Consider the following 21,758-nt stretch of genomic DNA (forward strand, 5'->3'; position numbering starts at 1 on the left):
TATTCCTAGAGGAAGAAAAGATTTCAACAACCAATATCTAATAGTTTGGAAATTTTGCCCACAACCTTTAAAATGATCTACTTGCTTGTTTTACACATACCTTTGTCCTGGTCAGGCTTATGTACTGTGACTGTTTGTATTGTGTTACGGTTGTACACTCACTGATGAAAATGATTCTAGTCAACGCAGTGAACTCAAAATATATCAACTCAGTAAAAACTTTAATTAATCAGGATATGAGCATAGTGTTTAAAACTGCCACGTACAGAAGAAAGAATAAAATATACTAATTGAAAGTGTCACATCATTGGTGAAATACTTGTACTCCCTTTTACTACATTTTTAATACAGTTGTCCTTCAGCACATGAGAAAATACTAGGGAAGAAAACTCCTGATGAACCTCAGATCTATCAGAAAATAAGTCCAAACCATATTTGCACCTGACAATTACTTTAACAAGAAAGAAAGAAAGAAAAGCATATAAAATATTTTAAAGAAAAAGTGGCTCTGGAGAAAAACAGCAATTCTAGGTTGATGGGCAGTATAAAATAGTTTCAGTTAAGCCAACACACTTTTAAAAAATGTAATTCACAAGTATATTAGGCAAAGCCACCAAAAATAGAAATTAAAAATCTGGTACCACAACTGTGACGAAGTAAACTCTTGTTTTTGAAAATTTGACACACCTGATGAATAGTTTTAAAATCTATATTTAAAGAATTTACTGCTTAATTCCAAATAACGGGCAGCAGTAGGGCCCAGTTGAGGTTCCTGGTATAAAGGTGATGCAAGGGGATCAAAAGCGGTTCAAACAATGAACATGCACAGATGTCTAAATATTTCAAAAAGCTAAACCGAATCCAGTGATACCATTTGGTAATATATTTCATGATTAAAAAAATAATAAGCAACAGTATTGGCTAATCTTACCTGTTTTTTGTGGCCCAATCACAAGGAATTTTGGTAAGTGGTCACAAGTTTTCTCTCTGGACCAGATATCTTTGTGTCGTTTATCATCACATGGATTCTGCAAGAGGGAAGAGCTACTGTTACTGTGTATTCATTGCCTGGCTCTGTTCCCTAAATATGATTGAAAAGGTAGGGTCAAATTCTTGCCTGATACCCTGGAGCTAGCAGTTAGTTAGGCCCCTCTCTGGTTCTCTGATTCCCAAATCTTTTCCTTATAAAGTGATTGGTGTCTTCCTTTCATTCAAGGTTGGAGCTTAGTGTCAAGTTGATCATGCTGTCATCTTCTTCTGATGTTTAGCTAGGTTCTAATAGCTGAGATTTTATTTCTGGGTTTATGTTTTGTGTCTTTACACCAGAGTCCTTGTTCAAAGATAGTTTCTCAGATATCGGTGCTTTACCACAGACCTTCATATTTGCTTTCCCGTAGAGGCTGGAATGGCGTCCTTAAATGCCAGACATGACCAGCATCTCTTTTTCTTTTCTTTCCATTTTTTTTTCACAGTATGTGCTGTTTTCTGTTGATACTATTTCAACAAGTTCAGCCACAACCCATAAGCTGATAGCATGTATATCAATATTTCTAACCCCTACCTCTATCCTGAGTTCTAGATTTACATGCTAAATTGCATTTGAGTCATTGTCATATAGATGTGATGAGGAAATTTCAGACCCAACCCATCCAACATAGCCAGCTGTCCAATTTTATTCCTATCTCAACTTTCTCCTCTCATTCCATTCTCCATCCTTTCCATTTTAGTGGCTGTATAATTTATCTTCTAAATCAGGACACTTCGGAGAATTTAAAGGGCTCTTAAAATGAAAATGGTACATTTTTGGAAATATTTATAAACTGACAAGTTGGTTTTATTATATTTAGGTTCTATGCAATTATTATATTCAAAATTGTTTTCACAAAATAAAATTCTTTCTAAAAATAATATATTTCTGGAAATTAAAGCAAACTTTATTTTTGTATTTATTATCCCCATATTTAAAATGACCTAGGCTGAGTAATAATTTATGGTTCATATTAATGTTCTTTAATTATTTCTTTACCCATGTCTTTCTCTGATGCCACATCAATAAAATTCTGAAGAATAGTTGTTTGTAGTATGATCTTATTATGTTTTCATTTTTCATGAAAATTCCTGCAATTCCTTTGCAAGCTGAATTTCATGGTTAATAAATTTTAAAATGTTGACACTTTCAACTGTCTCTTCTCCGTAGGCCACTGCATTTTAATCTGAGGAAGTATTTTCTTTACAGGGTAGTTAACTCACAGAAAATGCTGTTAAATAGTAGATACTTTCAATTACGTTTTTTCATATTGAAACATCTAAATTTTAGAAACAAAATATTTTCACAATTGTTTTCCATTCAGAGTGTCTTTCTTTGATAAATATATTTTAAGATAAAACTTGTCAAATAAGTTGTTTCCAGTTATGAGTCTTTTGATCAATTTGCCAAATATAGGAGCAGCAAAACCATACACTTCTCTGTATAATTTCATTCCAGCCCAGAATATAAATTATCCAAATATGTGTGTGTGTGTGTATATATACACACAGACATATATATATATCCACTTAAAATATGATAATTGCCAAGAAATACTAAACTTTCAAAGTTCAATTAAGGAGTATCAAAATTAAACCTTGTATTCCATTTGAACTGTCATTATTTGATTTGTCTATTTTCCCTTCCTACTTTGAAGCTTTGTGTTTTTTTTTTTTTTAAGAGAGAAAATAGTTATGAGGCACTTAAAGAAGAGAGATTGCAATAAAAGGAGTTAATTATGATCCAATAAACTTGACATTTCCTATCTAATTTATATAACTGAAATTTTGTTTTATTTAACTGGCATTTCTATCTTTCTGCAATTTTTTAATCCAGTATGCAAGTTCAACGTCCCCCATGGTCTAGCTTATCTTAAACTCTCTTACCTTATTTTTTCACTACGGCACAGATGACTAAACTGTCTACTTTCCATTTTTTACTTCAGTGATACAATGTTCCCTTATTTTGCTTGGCATATGGGTTCCCAGCTAGAGACTACATTGCAGTCTCTCTTGAAGTTAGGTATGATCATGTGAATAATTTCAGTCCAATGGAAAGTGAGACAAAATGATGTGAGGCTGCCTCTTAAGAATACAGCCATTTGCCCTGGATTTCCCTTCTTTAGTTTCTAGCTGTGAAATGGCTACAATTACGGTAACTGCCTGACTCAGAGGTAGCAGCCATGTATTGAGGGACCTGCCATCCTGGGACCCTGGATGACCGTGTGGAACAGAACTGTCTACCTGTCCTAGACTGCCTGCTCATTGTCGGATGGTTGTGTGAGATGGAAACACCTTTCCATCTTATTTAGCCACTGTGTTTTTAAGTGTCTTCATTACAGCAACATAGCTGATACCCTAACTCAATGTGTTTCCAAGTACTTGTCCATGAGACGATAAGGAGTTTGTTCCAGAATATAAATCAATACGCTGCTTCCTTCAATGAGAGAGACCTGCTACAAGAAAAAAAATATTTCAGCTTAAGTAAGCAGTGTATTAGTGTTATAGTCAGTTTACCTTCTGGTATAAGCTTCTTATCTCAGCGAATCAGCAACATAACAGTTTGGGTCAGTCCAGAGAAGTACTTTAAATAGCAGTTCTCGAAGTTGACAATTGCCAACACCAACCCAATGCTTCAGATATATTGTATTCATTACACACAAGTACTCATGCCTGCCTTTAAATGTTTCAGGACTTTTTTTTTTCCTGTGGGGCCCTTATTCTTCTCCACTTCATAGTGAAAATTTGCCAATCTTTCTTGCTCAAGCTAATATTGGCCATAGAACATTCCTATTTATTTTAGAGAAGCAGCATAACCCGGTTAAGAGTGTGAGCTGAAAAGGAAGACTACCTGGGTCTTAATCAACTTTCCCCAATTCTCTATGACTCAGTTTCCTTATCTGTAAAATAACAATTGATAGTACCTACCTCACATGGTGGTTGGGAGGATTAAATGAATTAATAAATTTAAAATGATCAAATCATGCAATGTATAAGTGAGAGTGCTGTTTAATTGATTCCATATTTGCCCTTTCTTTCCTTTTGTCCAGAAACTAGGCAATTGGAGTAACATCTAAGACATTGGTCTTACTGGTGTACTGGTTTATTATAAGTTTACATTCTGAGAAAACACTTCTGGTCCATTGTCAGAAAACACTGGTACTTTAGGCTGATGCCCCTCCAAGAGAGAAATTTCAGCTCACACAATTATATGACTGGTCATATAGGATATGTGAGTTTCTTGGTAGGGAAACAGCTTGAAGTTTCTCCAGGCAGGCTTGAGGATTTATAGGCTTTCCTAACAGATGAAACAAAGTCCCCTTTATAATTCTAATTAAATTTATTTCTGAGTAAACTTTGGTGCCTGACTCCTGCATCTCATCCAATCAATAGTTTTAGCATTTCTCATTATTGAGTTCTCAACTTAAATGTCACCCATCTAAGAGCTCCTCAATGATCATAACCAAAGCTACCTTTCACTCCTGCCTCTCTAAGATGGTTTCCTGGCATATTTTCTTCATTGTATTTCCATACCTGAAATTATACTATTCACTTGTGTGTGTCTTTTAGTCTTCCTATCTCAATCAGAATGTAAGCTCTCTGAAGACAGGGCCCTGTCTTCAATTAGATTATAGCAATTATAGATTGCTATAATCTAATTCAAAGAGGTGCTTGATAAATATTTGTGCACTGAATGACTGATTGAATGGCTTCCTTAGGATATGCATAGTGAATATTTAGTAATATGCATGGAAAATTTTTTGATGTAAGCTTGAAAACTGGTATACTATGAATTGTGTAGACATTTTGTTTCCAAAACTCCAAGGAAACCCCATTCACAGTTCCCTTTCTTTACAACCTGACTTTCATCACAAGTCCAGAAGCTATTTCTTGCTCCTCACTCATACTCTCATTTTGGAACATCAGTTTCCACATTTTATCATACAGCTGCTTCATTTGTAAAGAACTTGATTTCCCAACTATATTTAACATTTTAAGCAATAGGAATGCAGTCACCATGACCTATACTTATTCAACTTCCCCACAAAGATCCCAGGAAAGAGCAAATCTCAGCGTAAGTATTCCGTATTTGCTCAAATGAAGGTTCCTTTATACTTAGCAAAGGCAGAAGAACAAACTGAGTGATTATTCAGGGCCATTGTAGAAAGTCAAAGCCTTCCTTGTGAGATCTTTTCCTGGTTCTATACATTCAGCTAAACCACTTACCTCCTGATTGCATTACAGAGTTCTTTCCTATCCTAACATCTGCTCACAAAACTGGTGAAATACAACATTCACTGAAATAACTAGATTCAAAATATGCCTTGAAAAGAGGTCCCTTGGACTATAATACATGGAGCATGGATAAACAAACCTGTCTTTGGTAGCCAGAGAAACTAGCATTTTTAGTGACACTTTCTCAGGAAATTGTACTTATAGGAGTTTGTAAAAAATCAAATGAGATTATCTAGATGCTAAAATGTTACAGTATTACAAATGTTCCAAATGTTTTTTAATACTAAAGATTCCATTTGCATTACTTCAGTTTTTCCTGTTGGTATCTTACAGTAGGTGGCATTTGACACCCCCAAACTAGGCAGGCTGTCTTTCTAACTGTGCTCCTTCTATTTTATGCTATTTTAGGGTTTTCTGGATGCCTAGATTTCTGACATCAGCTTTTCTTCTGGCATGTTTTTCTTTTTGTCTGTTAATCACAACTTTATTAAAAGAATGTTTGCATATTATATTTTATATTCTGGAAATGTTTGTTTAGACTTTGCCTACTCTGGCTTTCCTTATATTGTCTGAACATGTAAATAACCAGCAAACATAATATCTAACTTTTATTGATCACATTCGTTCTATATTCCAAGCATCTGCTTTACATAGATTATTTCTAATCCTCATGGCAGCCCAGAAAGACAGATATTATTATCCCTTCTTTATAGCTGAGGAAGCTGAGGCACAAGGTGCTTTATTTAGGTATCACTGAAGGTCGCACAGCAAATTAGCTGCAGATTTGGAATCCAAAGCCAGGATTGTCTCTGCAGTTAAACTGTGTGTATATGTATGTGTGTGCGGTAGTGTGTGCGTGTGTGCATATGTGTGTGTGAAGTTTTTGCCATGATTATGAAGGTCAAAGTGTCTTCTCAAGAAAAAGCAAAATGTTTCCTCGCATTTTCATATTTTTTTCTATTGGTATTGTTTTGATTTTTAAAAATCAGAAAATTGCAAAGCAATTATATCCCTCTTCATTCTTCTCCACTTTTTTGGTTCCTGAAAATCTGAAACTGCTGTTAACAGCAATTTTCTGTTTTCAGTACCAAGCACTATAGATATATTTAAACTTTGAGAAAGGAATTCAGTTTAAGTTAGAGATTTGCTTTAGGCAGCTTGTGATTATAGTACCGTCTACTGAAAATGCATGTAAGTCAACTGTCACACAGGTAAAGGGGATGCAGCTAGTTTTTGTACATGGAATATGGGAAGAGGCAGATTTATTTTTAAGTAGACATTAATAAGGTGAAGAAAAAGTTCCCCGAGGCAGTGTACAAGACTTAGAAAGGGTAGTAAATTCTGATCAAATCATGTTACTTAGGGGTGTGCGAGCACCCAGATTTTTCCCCCTCCAATTAAGTCAAAATTGCAAGTTCACAACTAAACTAAAAGCATGAATTTTAAAAAATCTGAACTCCACAGTCTTACAGAAAATATGGAAATAACTTTTGTTCTCATTAAATTTAATTATTCCAAGCCTACATTGCCTTTTCTATACCTAAAATATGCTTCACTCAGGGGTTCTCCAAATCCCTCACTTCACTGTGGAGTTATCAATGGAAGATTAGTTGTCCCCACTCAGATCATGTGCTTACTCCAGATAACTAGGATACATCTAGATCTTTAAATAAAGTTTTTACTAAAACTTTCGAACTTCCCAGTGCTCATAGTGGAGACAATATTTTGTTACAAACATTTTAGAGGATATGGGTTTCCTCTTCATTTACCCTCTGCTTGCCTTCAGAGCAGAAGGTCGTTCTGACCTCACTGAATACCTAGGAGTCTGCTATCAAAGTTGCGCTTTTAAATTTTAATTCTTTTACTTCCTTGACTTGCAGAGTTGTTTTGAAGTGTCAACTGCTTGCTACATTTGCCTTATACATGCTTTTTTAAAAATCCTCTTCCATGTCTGTATTGCACAGACTGGTGACTGTATTTTTCTTTGCTTTTCAATGTCATTTAAGGCTAAATACAATTCATGTACAATGATGAGGAATTTTAATAGGCTGGGGATATTTATTCCCAATGCATCCATTAGCAAGTCCTGGTGGAGAAACTCTGAGAGAAGCACCATCTTTATCAAGACTCCATCATGACTTGTGCATATATGAGACCCACACAGTCCCTCCACCCCTTAGCAAAGCCTTGCTGAGTGCACTGATCCACAGTGAGCACTCTCTCCACAGAACTCCTGTAGCACTTAATTGTCTGATTCTTTCTCAACCTTTTCCAACAAGAATCACAGAGGAGTGGGTTGAGGGTGGGGAGGAGTCGTTATAGCTCCAAGAGTGTGAGTTTAAGCACAACATATCACTGACTTATCTTAAACATCTGTGCCTTCTCCACCATATTATAGCCATGTTTATTTAAATAAAATGATACTGTTGGTGTTTTTCCCTGAAATACTCCCATAGTAAAAATGACCCCAGGAGAGGTGGTATGATTTCTTGGTGGCTCTGAGTGTCTTCAAACACACTCCTGCACATTCCTGTACACCGTGCCTGATATGACTCTTTGTGGCATTATGAATATCCTGCCAGGGAATCCAGAAAGCCAACACTTTAATAGAATAAATTTTATTTTTAAACTCTTGTTAGTCAGTTGGTTTAGTATAGTGTTATTCGCTCATAGAATGACGTTAAATTTATCAGAAGTTTCTCTAGGACACACGCAAAATCAGCTTCATTCTTTGTTCCTTTTTGTTATTCTTGGATTAGGTGCTCAAATACATTTGTTTATGATGATTATGATTCAGAAAGTATGAAAATATTGTAATTCTATTTTATTTTATCTCTTTAGGGTACTTTCTTTAAGTAGTTTTTCCCTGACCGAACCTCATTAAGTGGTTGGTGGGGGAGTCTGACATTTGACAAGAACATATTTGCAATGATTGACAGGAAAAGAAAAAACCATTGCTTATGTTGCTGTTTTTGTACGTCACAATGTCTGACAGCCTTGTGCCATCAAAACAGTGAAGTGCTTCATTGCAAATTAAAGAAACAAAATGATGAGTAATCATCTAAATATTTTGGAGGCATTCCTGGAAGGTTTAGATAACATATTATTACTGTATTAAGCAAAGAAATGTAACATGGTAACAAATAAATTCATATTAAGAACATAATGAAGTCTGTGCTTCTACTCTATCATTTGTGAAGTGATAAAAACTATATTGGATATTTCACTGGAAAAGCTAAATAATCAATAAATGGAAGAAAATATGCAGTTAAAGAAATCCTGTTTCCCCAGGTTTGGAGTAAGTATTCATTGATCACTTCTTTAATCTCTGTGTTTCACCCACAAGCAAATTCTACCAGTTTCTTTTCTTTCTTTTGTTTGAAGACTTCATGCTTTTCAAAACCATGAAGATATTCAGGGCTTCCCTTTCTCATATCTAGATTATTTTCTTAACTTTAGCACCTCCCTATTATTGCAGGTCCTAGGGAAAAGACTTCTGGTGTAATTTTTATTGGCCAACTTATTATTATTTTTTTAATTGCTTCACTTCCATCTCCAGAACCTATGTATAAAATCCAAACTACTCTGGCAACTTTCAAACTTTCCCCTCTGACTTGTATCTGCTTCTCAAGGTCATTTCCCATTTAATCTCTATTCTTCTCCAAGAAATTAGTGTGTTCGTTGTATTGTTTATATACCCACACCTCTACTTGTGCTTATTCAGTTGTGATATTTTAGTGACAGCAGCTATGGTCCTAGGTTAGGTGCCAGGCATACGAATATGAATAAACATAGTCTCTCCTTTATTGTGTCCAAGTAGGTATATGATGCGCACAAACATCTGCAATACTGTATTGTAAGTGCCGTAACAGAATTGTAAATACAGTATAGTGTCAATAGAGAGGAATAAATATGAAGACAAGTTTATAATATGTCACTCTGTGCACATGAGAAGGAGACTTTATGGTTTGTAATTTCCATGAAGGCAAGGGCCTTTCTTTTTATTTTGTATATACTTAAAAAGTATGGGTCAAATACATTCACATTGAACATGCTATCAGATATGTGCTAATATAAGTGGACTCTTCCTAAGTAAGGCGTTATCTCTGAAGTTTTTCATTCTACAGAGACAATTAATGATAATAGTAGATTTTTCCATGTGTATAACTGCCATCATGTTGTGGTTGAAACTGCACTAGATGAATAAGAAAATCTGGGCTGTAGTCCTGTCTTGTCCCTAATAAGCCACGTGACTTTGAACAAGGCATCGCTATACTAGGTGTCATCCATTTCTTCTCTAAGATGAATTGGTTGGGCTAGATGTCCCTAACTTTTCCTGCCCTTACAATCTATAATTCAGCATGTCAGCATTCATTCATTCTTTCAACAGATGCATGATAGCACCTACTGTGTGTACACCACTAGATCCTGTGACTTGTTTATGACCCAGACATTCAAATCTTACAGTTTCTAAGTAGGGAGGGGCTAGAGGCTTTGACAGCTTGTATAAACAAAGGTGCTAAATACCCTAGGTAGTGTAATGTGATTTTTTCTCCTACTTCTTTAACCCTGGAGACCATGGATTGGAAGAGGAGAAACTGCAGCTCTTTCAACATCCCCCTAGCCAGTCAGGCAAGCAGAAGTCCACATCATGCTTGGCATGTTTGTTGGTAGTGAGACTCTGAAGTGACTGAGTAAAGACTGAGACTGAGCTAACCTGACAGCTTGAGAGCTTAAAAGCATCGATTAGTGAATGTGCAAGCATCTGAACTTCTAACTGCCTCCATATGTGGTTTTGGTTTCTATAATGAGAGTTTAAAAAAAAAGGAAATTCTATACTCTCATGCTTTATAGTGATTTTTCCAACAAAACAATAAGGGGCATGAATTAATAAGCTCCCATGAATATAATTGTAAGTTTCATATACATATACACCAGAGACTAAACTGAGGGGGATACACCCCAGGGATATCATTCCACATGTGTTATAGCACACGTCCCCATATTAAACAGCTTTGGAAGAATCTGCTTCGAGTGAGGGGAGCACAAACACATTTTGTGTTGTATTTACCATGCTGCCCATTGACAGATATTCATATTGCACTTCTTAATTAGGTGACAAAGCAGCTTCAAATATGATAGTTGGTGCTAATGAAAATTTACATAGGGAAGCAAAGAAAATTAAATAGATGCCAAGATTATCATTTTGTACTTTTTCTTTCTATTTATGGCAATAAAGAAGTGTGAATTGAAAATCTGAAGAAACATAAGAGTTGACTTATTTTTTAAAGGTGAAATATAATAAATAAGAAATCATGCTTATAAATACAAAATGGTACCTTAATATTTCATTTTAACAGTAGATAACAATGACAGACCCACATAATGTGCATCTATTCTAACTTTGTGGGAATATGATGAATAGGCTATAAAACATTTGCCAATTAATGTTCATTATGTACATTTTGTAAAACTAAATTAATGTTGCAAAAGGAAATGATGACAATGCTTACATTTGTTTTGTTTGGTATTCTAAGTTTGATAATATGAAAAGAAGAGGTAACCATAAGGGAAGGGAACTCTGAAAGCACTATGTACTTTATTTTTATTTCACTACTTTCAGATTTGTTTCAGACATCATTCTTGACTGTTTAAGTATACCAGGTTTGCTGAGATATGTTAGCTGTTTTCAAAATCACATGTACCTGAATAATTCTCTCTTCTACTCAACTGTTCTTCTGCTTTCTTTTCCTCACTTTTCTTCTTAAATGTATCTGATAATATGTTACATTGATTAGTTGGAAATGTCTGCAACTTCTATTTAGTTTTTAGTTGAAAGAAACTGTAAATAATGTAATTAACATGACACAGAAAGTAAAAATTCATGAAGCCTTTCTGATTAATTCATAAATGTATGAGGTCTTTTCTGATTAATTCTATTGGATATTTAAAACTTCCTAAGAACTTACCTATCTGGTGCTATTCAAAATTAAAATTGTCAGCACTTGCAAATATTTTATTTGTACATGTATGTGTTCTTATGATTTCCAAACTGACACATTTCTCAAAGGAATAGTCCTATTTTCTATTTCTTATTTTCACTTATCCCTCCCAATCAACCGGTGCAGTATTTTATACTTAACAAATGTTCAATCACTATTTAAAATCATCATGTCAAACAAGTCCTATTGGTGCTGGAGTATCTTTGATTATACTCAATAATAACAAAAGTAGAAGTGTCACTGATACTCAAACATTATCAAGAAATACAATTATTCATTTAAGAAACATTTTTCTTTAAAGGAAAAGAAAGAGTAGGGTTTGGAACCATTGGTTGATTCCCCATATGTCAGCTGTCTGAAACTTTGTTATTTAGTTTGCTTGCTTTTTGTTAATTTACATTATTATACATTATAAACATCTCAGAAATAAACAGACATAAGAAAAAATTGATTCACTATCAATATTTTTTAATTTTATAATATTGCATGAGCATTTTTGAGTAACTACTGTCTATGCTGCACAATGATTTTCTTTTATGAAATTCAACATCTCTTTGGTGTGACTCTACACACTTGTAGTAATCATGTCTCTATCTGTCTATGTATCTTTCTGTATAACTTACATATCAAACATGTAAATTGTCAAGCAGCTTATTGGTAAGGGTAAAAGAATTAGAATGTGTAGTCCAATGTAAACACAAACAGTTAAGGGTTGCCAAATAAATTACTAGTATAAAGCATGATTTACTGCAGCAGCCAGTTTTAAAACTGAATTTTGAAGCATATGACAGATTTTACTAGTAAATAAGAATAAGAAAGAAACCATCCACTAAATTTGAGAGAAAATATTGTATTTTATTCTTCTTTGCCTTCCCTAGAGCAACTGGTGCCTTGACTTACACATAGCAGGTGCTCAATAAACGTGTTGAATGAATTCCTGACTGTATAGATACAGAGTAATATGTAACGTGATTTATGGAATAAAAGAGAAACAAATATTCTTGAGGAAGGGAGAAAAGCCTGTATAATGTCTGTTTTACAGTGATTTCTCATTAATGGTGATACTATTTCTCTACCGACTGCTTAGCGGGGGACTGTCTGATCTGCTCTCGGCAGCCAGCTTATTGATTGGGTGGGTCGATGCAATCTGATGCATACAGAACCAAGAAAGTGGGAGGCAGCATTTTCCTCGATAACTGCTAAGGAGCGGATAGTCTACATTCAATGCTTCTAGACTGAGTGGCCCCTGTATGAAGTTGAATTATTCCTGAAAACAATCCTAAAAATGGCAATTCTTTCTTTTACCAGTAGTTCTAAGCCCAGTGATTGATTAGTTAGATCTGGAGAAAAGTGAAGACATATTAAAGATAGACTAAATCTATATTGGCCCAAGGTAAAGATTGCTTTTCCTTTTTCATATGCACCATCTGTACTATGCAGGTAAATATCAGTGCCTAGTTATAGGATCTTAAATTATTGTGACACTTGGTGTTCTGTTTCCCTAATTGTCCAGTGCCCAACTATTTTACCACTAGTTGATGCTTACAGTAAATGCAACTCGAAATGATTATCTGGGAGAAGACATTAACAATAAAACATCATCCCCAATTACAAAATTTCCAACCCAACAAACCAGTCAAACAACAGACTCAAACACTTAATTCATAAAATAAACAGTAAAAAGTATTATTGAAAATGGGAATGAAACTATTGGATAAAAGAGACATTTGTGCTAAATACAGGTTTTATTATCTCCAACAGAGTGCCTGACACAAGCTAAGCACTCAAAAATCGCTAGTTTCTTTCTTTCATCGCAGGGAAGAATGTTCTGTGTTACCTGCCATAGAGGATCTTTCTGCTCAGGAAAGAGCTCAAAGTACTTGTGAGCCAGCTGGACTGGAGGCAGAGTTTGCAATCGCAGGTTGGTCCAGCTCTGCACGAAGCTGGCTAGGTTCACAAAGGTGTACAACCCTAGGCGGTCATTCCCATAGTTTGACAAATGGGTCATGAAAATGCTGATCTGAAAGATAAATTAAAATGACTATAAAATGTCATACATGTAAGCTCAAAAGTGACAAAACAAGTTATAGGCAGCACCTCACCTAACCTTGAAATTTCAGGAGAAATTAGGTAGAAATCCACAATTTTGATTTACCTGTCAAACTCTATTGCTTATTCTTGAAATTAAAATTGAAACGGAAAATAGCATCCCCTCTCTTTATCAGAAGTACAGTATTATTTTCCATATCAGTTGTTTCCCCCATTGTGGAATCTACCCCATAAAATCTAGTAACTTCCAGACTTGGGAAGAATCAGAATTAGACCAATTCTAAAACTGAGCAATGGTTCAGATCTTTTTTTTTTTTTTTAATTAGAGAAGTTGTAGGTTTACAGAAAAATCATGTGTAAAATACAGACTTCCCAAATACCCCCATTACTAACACATGGCTAGTGTAATACATTTGTTGCAATTCATGAAAGAACATTTTTATAATTCTACTATAAACTATAGTCCATCATTTACAATAGGGTTCACTGCTTGTGTTGTTGTTGTCTTTTTATTTTTATTCTAGTAACACATATACAACCTAGACTTTCCCCTTGTAACTACATTCACATATATAATTCAGTGCTGTTAATTATATTCATAATGTCATGCTACCATCACTACCATCTATTATATAAACTTTACAGTCAATTCAAACAGGAACTCTGTACAATTTAAACATTAACTCCCCATTCCCTTCCCCCAGCCTGGTCCGTAGTAACCTATATTCTAGATTCTGACCCTATGAGTTGGCTTATTCTGGTGTAGATATATGTCCAAGTTGAAATGGAATCAGACACAAGCAAATTTGTTTCTCTGTGTCTATGAATTTTTTATGCAATAAAGAAATGGTTAATGTTTGTAAGAAAATTGGTTGCATCTAGCTAACATCTCTCTTATATTCATGAATCCTTTGACAATTTTTCATACCTCAATAACAGTTCTAAAAATATGGGATTTAAATGTTGTTCTTTTGTGGACCAAAGACTAGGGAAGAAGTAACATAGGTTGGTCTCTCATAAAATGGCAAAAATTTGAATGTGATTCGAGACATAATCTAATAGACAATCCATCAGTAATTACAGCTAAATAAAGGAGGAACTGCATAATCCTGATCTAAATTGTAGAGATTATTTATGCAATGCCATATCAAGGGAGTGTGTAATTTTTTTTTTACCAAAAAAAGTACATGTTTGTTTTTTAACCTCATTTTATTTTCACCTTTATTTCAAAAATTCATGTCTTGAGTTCATATTTAGATCTATAAATATTTCAGAGCAACCCAAGTATTTTAATTAACTACTTTATTACATCCATTAGAAAAGCAAGGGAAATATAATTTATAGATACATTAAAGCAAATATAATATGTGAAAGTAAACAGAAAAACAATATATGGGGTGAGTATATATAAGTCAAGTGTCCCAGGGCTAATATTTTGTATGATGTTCATTGACTCTTTTTAAAGAGTTTCCAGTATGGTTACTGAGTCATGCTATTTAAGAAATAAAAATGGTTTTGTAGTAACCATTCCAATATTATTTTCAGTGCAACATGGGTACAATAGTTAGCCATGCAGCATAGGTTAGATGGTGTAACTTTTCTCCCCAGACCTACTGTGTCACTGGATAGGTATAAATGCCCGGAGTTGAGGCCTTTCAATCTTAAAAATAACAGAAGCAGTACCTTGTACCAGAATTTTAAAAATAATACTCTGATAGGGCATTATAAGTTAAAGATATCTAGTTCATTGTTGAGTGTCCTTTTTGCTTTGAAAAAGATACTCTTTCTGTGTGTTATACTAGAATAGTAAAATGGATTTTCTGGGGAAAAGCTATGAACATTGTTAGAGACACTCCTAACTGTGGGAGAAGGTGGAGACGGGTGGATGAAATCTTGGCTCATTGCCTTTAATAACCCTAAAATAATACCTAAAAATTATTTAGTCCTACCATGTGCTAGGCAGAATTCTAAGCCCTCTACATATACGAAATGACTAAATCCCCATAGGAATCTTATGAGGTACTGTTATTGTCCCCTTTTACAAATGAAAAGACTGAGGGACAGAGTAGTAAAGCAATATGTCCAAGCCCCAGATATAGTCAGTGGCAGAGCAGGAATTCAAACCCAGGCAGTCTTATTCCAAAGTCCAACATGTGATGGTCCTGGCATCTTCACCAAATATTTTTATATATTGAGCTTAACATCTATCAATTTTTCCCCTTTTGCCTCTTTGAAAAGAAAAGAAAAGAAAAAAAAGTCTTTCTACAGAAGAAAGTGGGAAATCTCTGTATTTATTATCTTGGCAACAAAGTTTTCCTCTACTCTTTTAAATTGGAATGATGGCAAATAAATTGTTTTGGGAATCTCAAATAAAAAAAAAAACTTTTAAGTAAATAAATTATAGTATTTGAAAAGATATTACTGATAGAGTTCAAATTTATGCTCAAAGTCAATATCACCCCTATCATATTTCCAGTCCAATTTTTCCCCTGGAAAAGATTTTTATTCTAAAGGTCACAAAGAAAAAAAAAAAAAAATAGAAAAAAAAAAAAAGCCCATTATAAAGGATATTTTTGCACAGCTTGTTTAGATAGAAATTTAAATTAAATCCTGCAAATACTGGTTGATATAAAGCTCTTACTTAAGATTCACATGAATCATTTGGACAAGCTCAAGGTGCATATGTCACTGGTTTTCATATTGGCCGATCTCTCTCTTAAGCTCTTTTATCTCAAATAGGAAGTGCCCTCTTGCCAGGACTTAATTACAGAGTTTCTAGAACGTAACATGTTATCAATAGTTGAGGACCATCTAATCACAATTGTTGTCTTGAGAGCTCCTTTATCATCACCACAAAATAATATGCATTTGATCCCAATAAGGACATATTTATCTCATGTCACCACTGTAATTAAGAAATAAGACAATGGAAGTAGTGTGTTTCAGGATAATTATAGTTTCCTAGGACTGAAATTATTATGAAAAACTGGGATGCAGGCTGAATGCCTCAAGAAATATAATAGCGTTCTAGAAATCTACCACCTGCCCTCTAACATTGTTTTTAAGATGGAACTATAAGGCACCTGTGAATGTCTAAAGTCTGACAAAATTATAAACAAAAATACCACTCCGAGAACAACCTGAGAAAGTTATTTTTATATCATGGGCATATATATATTATCATTTCATTTGGGTATTAATGTAATACTTCTGAAAGATTTTGCAGCAACTAGCTCTAAGTCATTTATGTAGAATTACCTTGGGTTAGCAGCCTTGCAGTATGAAGGAAGAATACAACTTAATTCAGGGCAAATGGAAAGTATGCCTTGAGAAGAAAGCAGAGTTTAGAGATGTTGTGTGGTTCTAAGCTGCGGCATGCTGAAGCTTTTACATTTCCCTTTGCTGACAATAAAAACAAGCACCCTGGTCACAATGCTTACAGTTGCTGTTGTATGGGGGAGCATGTATGCATACTTAATGGTTAGAAACAAATTACATGGTTTCTGTACATGGTCAAGTACCACTGCACTTTAGGAAAAAAAAAATTCTGCAAGCACAGTTTAACTTTGCATATATGGCTTGCTAAAAGCACCTATTGTGTAGACGGTGCATTTTAGTTTTAATATTTATGGACAAATGGCTTTTTTATTATTAAACCATTTCAGAGAGTGTAGGCAGAGTAAAACAAATTAAAAATAGATTGGTTTGAAGAATAAATAAAAATAATTTTTTCAGACTTACAATCCTTAGCTACCATTTTTTACATGATAGTATATGTTCTGCTTATCTGTTCTTTTATTTATTTATTTTGATTGTTATTTTCTTATGTATCTAACAAAAATATTCTTCCTCTATATTCCCCAAAGTATCATCTGGAAAAGGTATGGCTGTGCTATGTTGGTACAAATTGTTTATAGATGCAACTCGCTGTACCTTGAAATATTGCAGCTCAGAGATATGCATTGATTCAGAAAGGCAGAGCTTTAGCTTTCATATGACAAAGACAGGCAAGGACACCTTGTTTAATGGGTGAGGTTGAGAATAAGATGTCAAGCGACAGTAGCAATAGGCCAACTGCACCAGGCCTGCCAGAAGGGTCTCTGAGGTCTGGTGCCATTGTTGCTTGTCGTCCAGCATGCCTCTGCACTGCCTTTGTCCTGTTTTTGGTGCTTCTGCATACGTCCCTTCCTTAGCTCTCAGTGTTTTTGACGTTGTTATAAATAAACATAAAATAAGTCTAAATTCTTCATTTTATCTGTTGTAAAAATATAAAACCAAGCTTGTTGGCACTCTCATAGTCTGATTTCTCATTAGAAAAATAATTTTTCTTTGGCTCAAATGCCAGACCCAAAATACAAAACTCAAATTTGGGAAGATCATAACCTGTGAAATAAATCCATTTAATGGCACATGTAGAATCGAAGAGAAAGGGGAGTTTTATATATAGTAATGTATATATCCTGATTAGAGGGAACTGGATAAGAATAATTGAACTCTATGGATAATCCTTAAATGTAGGTATAATCCTTTTGCAATGACAAATAGGATAATGTTATATAAATATGGGCAAGTGGCTATCCTGTTAAGTCTCTACCACAAGTTATACAATTAAATATTTTTGATAACCTTTCATTTTTACCTCTCTTATGAAGTCACTAATTCCAAAATATAAGAGAGAGGCAAAATAGAAGAATAAAATTTATAAAGGCCTCATTTTATCCTTAAGACAAAGCATCAAGCCTTCTCTAAGTTCATTTATAATATTTTGACTGGCAGTCCCAGAGAGTTTCCTTGCTTTTCCTACTTGTATTACCAACACAATTTTGTTGTAAATTGAATAGTTGCTAATATCAATAACATGAATATATATCACCCCACCCTGACCAAAATGGTGCAATGAGAAATTTCTGGACTCCATCCTCCAACAGAAGCTTTGAGTATTCAGTAAGAACTGGTAGAAACATCTTTCTCAAAGCCCCAGAAAACAATTATAATGCAGTAACATCTGAATTTTCAGTCAAGAAGAAGGCTACTTAAAAGCAGTAGGAGCTCGCGGTGCCCTTGCTGGCCCCCTTCACCCCTCAGCAGCTTAGTGCAGAGCCGCCCCCTGCAACCATTACAAATCGATGTCCTGGTTCCAGAGGGAGCAGAGTAATTCTCATATATGTATTGGGAGCCTGTAGGTCTGTCCCAATCTGTCTGGTGGTGGCCTGAAGGACTTGCTGTCCAAGAATCTTCCCTGCATGTAGAAGGCAGCTCGCTGAGCTCTACTACAGAATTCTGTGGGAGAGTAGTCAAGTTGTGGCTTCCTGAGGCCAGGGATCATTGGCTGCAGAGCATGCAGTGCAGTGCCCAGGACTAGGAGGAAATGGTTTTCCTAGGGAAGAGGGGACATTGGGAACTGGGTAATGAGGAAATTCCTAGGGCTACATATGCATGCTCAAGACAAGATACATATGCATAAAGAACTAGAGAGAACCCTATGCTTTGGCCTACAGCTATTCTCTAAAGTCATTATAAGAATAAGCTGCGAAGGATATCACTCATACGGGTCATTCTGCAAACACTGGGAAAGATGTTTTGGGTTTTGTTTTGGTACGTTTTTTACTTTTTTTTTGTTGTTAGCTTCTGCAATTCAAGGAAAGCTCTATCATAATACTAGTTGTATACAAGCTTAAGGAACAGATGCCTTAGAACATAAATTCTAGCACTAACACATTACAATATCGAAATCCTCAAGTTTCAGTGAAAGATTACATAACATGCAAACAAACAGGAAGCAATAACCAAGGCAAAGGAGAATGTTACAGGATTAGAAATGAACAATGAGGAGGATCAGACCTAGGACATTACAGAAAAAAGATATTACAAAAATTATGGACCCTTAAGATGCTAATGCTAAATATGCTGAAAGAACTAAAGAAAAATATTGACAAAGAACTAAAGGATATCAGGGAAACAATAGATGGACACAAAAAGGATATCAATTGAAAGCTGGAAATCACCAAAAGGAAGCTAACAGAGCTGAAGTCTACAGTAACATATATAAAAAATTCCCTACAGGGGTTCAACAGTAGTATGGAGCTGGCAGAAGAAAGAACCAGTGAACTTGAAGATAAGACAATTGAAATAATCCATTCTGAGGAGAGAAAAAGGAAAGAATGGAAAAACACAGCCTGAGAAATCTATGGTACACCATCAAGTATGCTAATTGATGCACTGTAGGAGTCCCAGAAGGAGAAAAATGAGAGAAAGGGACAAAGAGAATATTAAAAATAATAATGGCTGAAAACTTCCCAAATTTAACAAAAGACAAGAACATACATATCCAAGATACTCACTGTACTCCAAGCAGTGTGAGTAGACTCACACTGTAGCATGTTATAATCCAACTGTCAAATGAGAAAGATAAAAAAAGAATTCTGAAAGCCACAAGAGAAAAATAACGTGGCACATACAAGGGAGTCTCAAAAAGATTTAGCGCTGATTTCTCATTGGAAACCACAGAGGCAAGAAGGTTGTGGGAAGACATATTTAAAGTGTTGAAAATAAAAATTTGCTAACCAAGAATTCTACACCCTGCCAAACTGTCTTTCAATAATGAGGGAGGCAAAGAGGACTGGAAATAGCAGAGTCACAGAGACAAAAGGAGCTATTCAAATGCAGATGATAACTCCCTAGGGGGGTGAATCTTTCCTAAGAGGAAGGAGGTGGGGCCCAGCTCTACTACCCACCTTCACTTCAGAACCAGACCCCAGAGCCTGGGAAAAAACAGCCAAAACAGAAACTAAAGGGGCCACACCTCCTTACACCAGTCAGGACCGACAGGCTGACAGTGCCACCTGCTGGACAGGTTAGGAAAGCACAGTGGCTAGAGACCTCACAGGAAAGACTGTCAATTTCTAAGACACACCCACAGGGAGGCTTGAAGCTGAATATAAACCCATTCAGAGATCTGAACCCATTTTGATCTGGGAAAATATGATTGGGATAACTAAGGAAACCAGATGCCTAGACAATGGAAAACTACAATCTACACTAGGAAAAATTAAGATATGGCCCAGTCAAAGGAACAAACTTACACCTCAATAAAGATACAGTTGAGATATGTTTTCACTTTAATGAAACAATCTATTAAAGACTTTCAAAGAAATACGTTAAATCAAAGCAAAAACCAAATCAAAGAGTTCAGGGAAGATACGGCAAAAAGAGATGAAAGATATAAAGAAAACACTGGGCAAACATAAGGTAGAAATTGAAAGTTTGAAAAAACAACTAGTAGACTCTATGGAAATGAAAGGCACAACACAAGAGATGAAAAACACAATGGAGACACAATAGCAGATCTCAAGAGGCAGAAGAAAGCACTCAAGAACTGGAGAACAAGACACCTGAAATCCTACACACAAAAGAAGAGATAGGGAAAAGAATGGAAAAATATGAGCAACATCTCAGGGAATTAAATGACAATATGAAGTGCATGAAAGTATGTTTCATGGATGTCCCAGAGAAGAAGAGAAGGGAAAAGGGGCAGAAGCAATAATAGAGGAAATAATCAATGAAAACTTCCCATCTCTTATGAAAGACATAAGATTACAGATCCAAGAAGTGCAACTTACCCCAAACAGAATAGATCTGAATAGGCCTATGCTAAGACACTTAATAATCACATTATAAAACATCAAAGACAAAGAGGGAATCCTGAAAGCAGCAAGAAAAAAGCAATCCATCACATAGAAAGGAAGCTTAATAAGACTATGTGCAGATTTCTCAGTAGAAACCATGGAAGCAAGAAGGAAGTGATGTGATGTAATTAAGATACTGAAAGCGAAAAACCACCAACCAAGAATCCTATATCCAGCAAAACTGTCCTTCAAATATGACGGAGAGTTCAAAATACTCTCTGACAAACAGACAATAAGAGAGTTTGTAAACAAGATACCTGCACTGCAGGAAATACTAAAGGGAGCATTACAGACAGATAGGAAAAGATAGGAATGAGAGGTTCGGAACAAAATTTTGGGTGATGGTAGCACAGCAATGTAAGTAAACTGAACAAAGATGACTGTGAGTATGGTTGAAAGAGGAAGGTTAGGAGCACGTGGAACACCAGAAGGAAAGAGGAAAGATAAAGACTGGGACAGTATAACTCTGAAACCTGAAGTGCTCAACAATTGTGATAAAATGTACAAATATGTTTTTACATGAGGGAGAACAAATGAATGTCAACCTTGCAAGGTGTTAAAAATAAGGTGGTATTGGGGAAAAAATGCAATCAATGCAAACTAGAGAAAATAGTTAACAGAAACATTGTATTATGATTCCTTTAATGTAACAAAGGGAATATACCAAAGATAAATGCCTATTAGGGGGACATAAGGGAGGGATATGGGACTCTTGGCATTGGTGATGTTGTCTGACTCTTTTATTCTACTTTAGTTTAAT

General features: G+C 35.2%; 1 protein-coding gene across 7 annotated transcripts in view; it reads right to left on the reverse strand.

The window, feature by feature from the left end:
* NDST4 (N-deacetylase and N-sulfotransferase 4) overlaps positions 1 to 21,758 on the reverse strand; it is a 499,153-nt gene that overhangs the window by 29,116 nt on the left and 448,279 nt on the right. For all 7 annotated transcript variants that reach the window (XM_037830542.1, XM_037830540.1, XM_037830541.1 and 4 more), the window contains 2 exons: positions 13,102 to 13,284; positions 932 to 1,028 (listed from right to left, as the gene is read on the reverse strand). In XM_037830542.1, coding sequence (XP_037686470.1) covers positions 932 to 1,028; positions 13,102 to 13,284 — 280 coding nt within the window. The remainder of the gene's footprint in view (positions 1 to 931; positions 1,029 to 13,101; positions 13,285 to 21,758) is intronic.

Source organism: Choloepus didactylus, chromosome 3 (assembly GCF_015220235.1).
Source record: "Choloepus didactylus isolate mChoDid1 chromosome 3, mChoDid1.pri, whole genome shotgun sequence".
Lineage (NCBI taxonomy): Eukaryota > Metazoa > Chordata > Mammalia > Pilosa > Megalonychidae > Choloepus > Choloepus didactylus.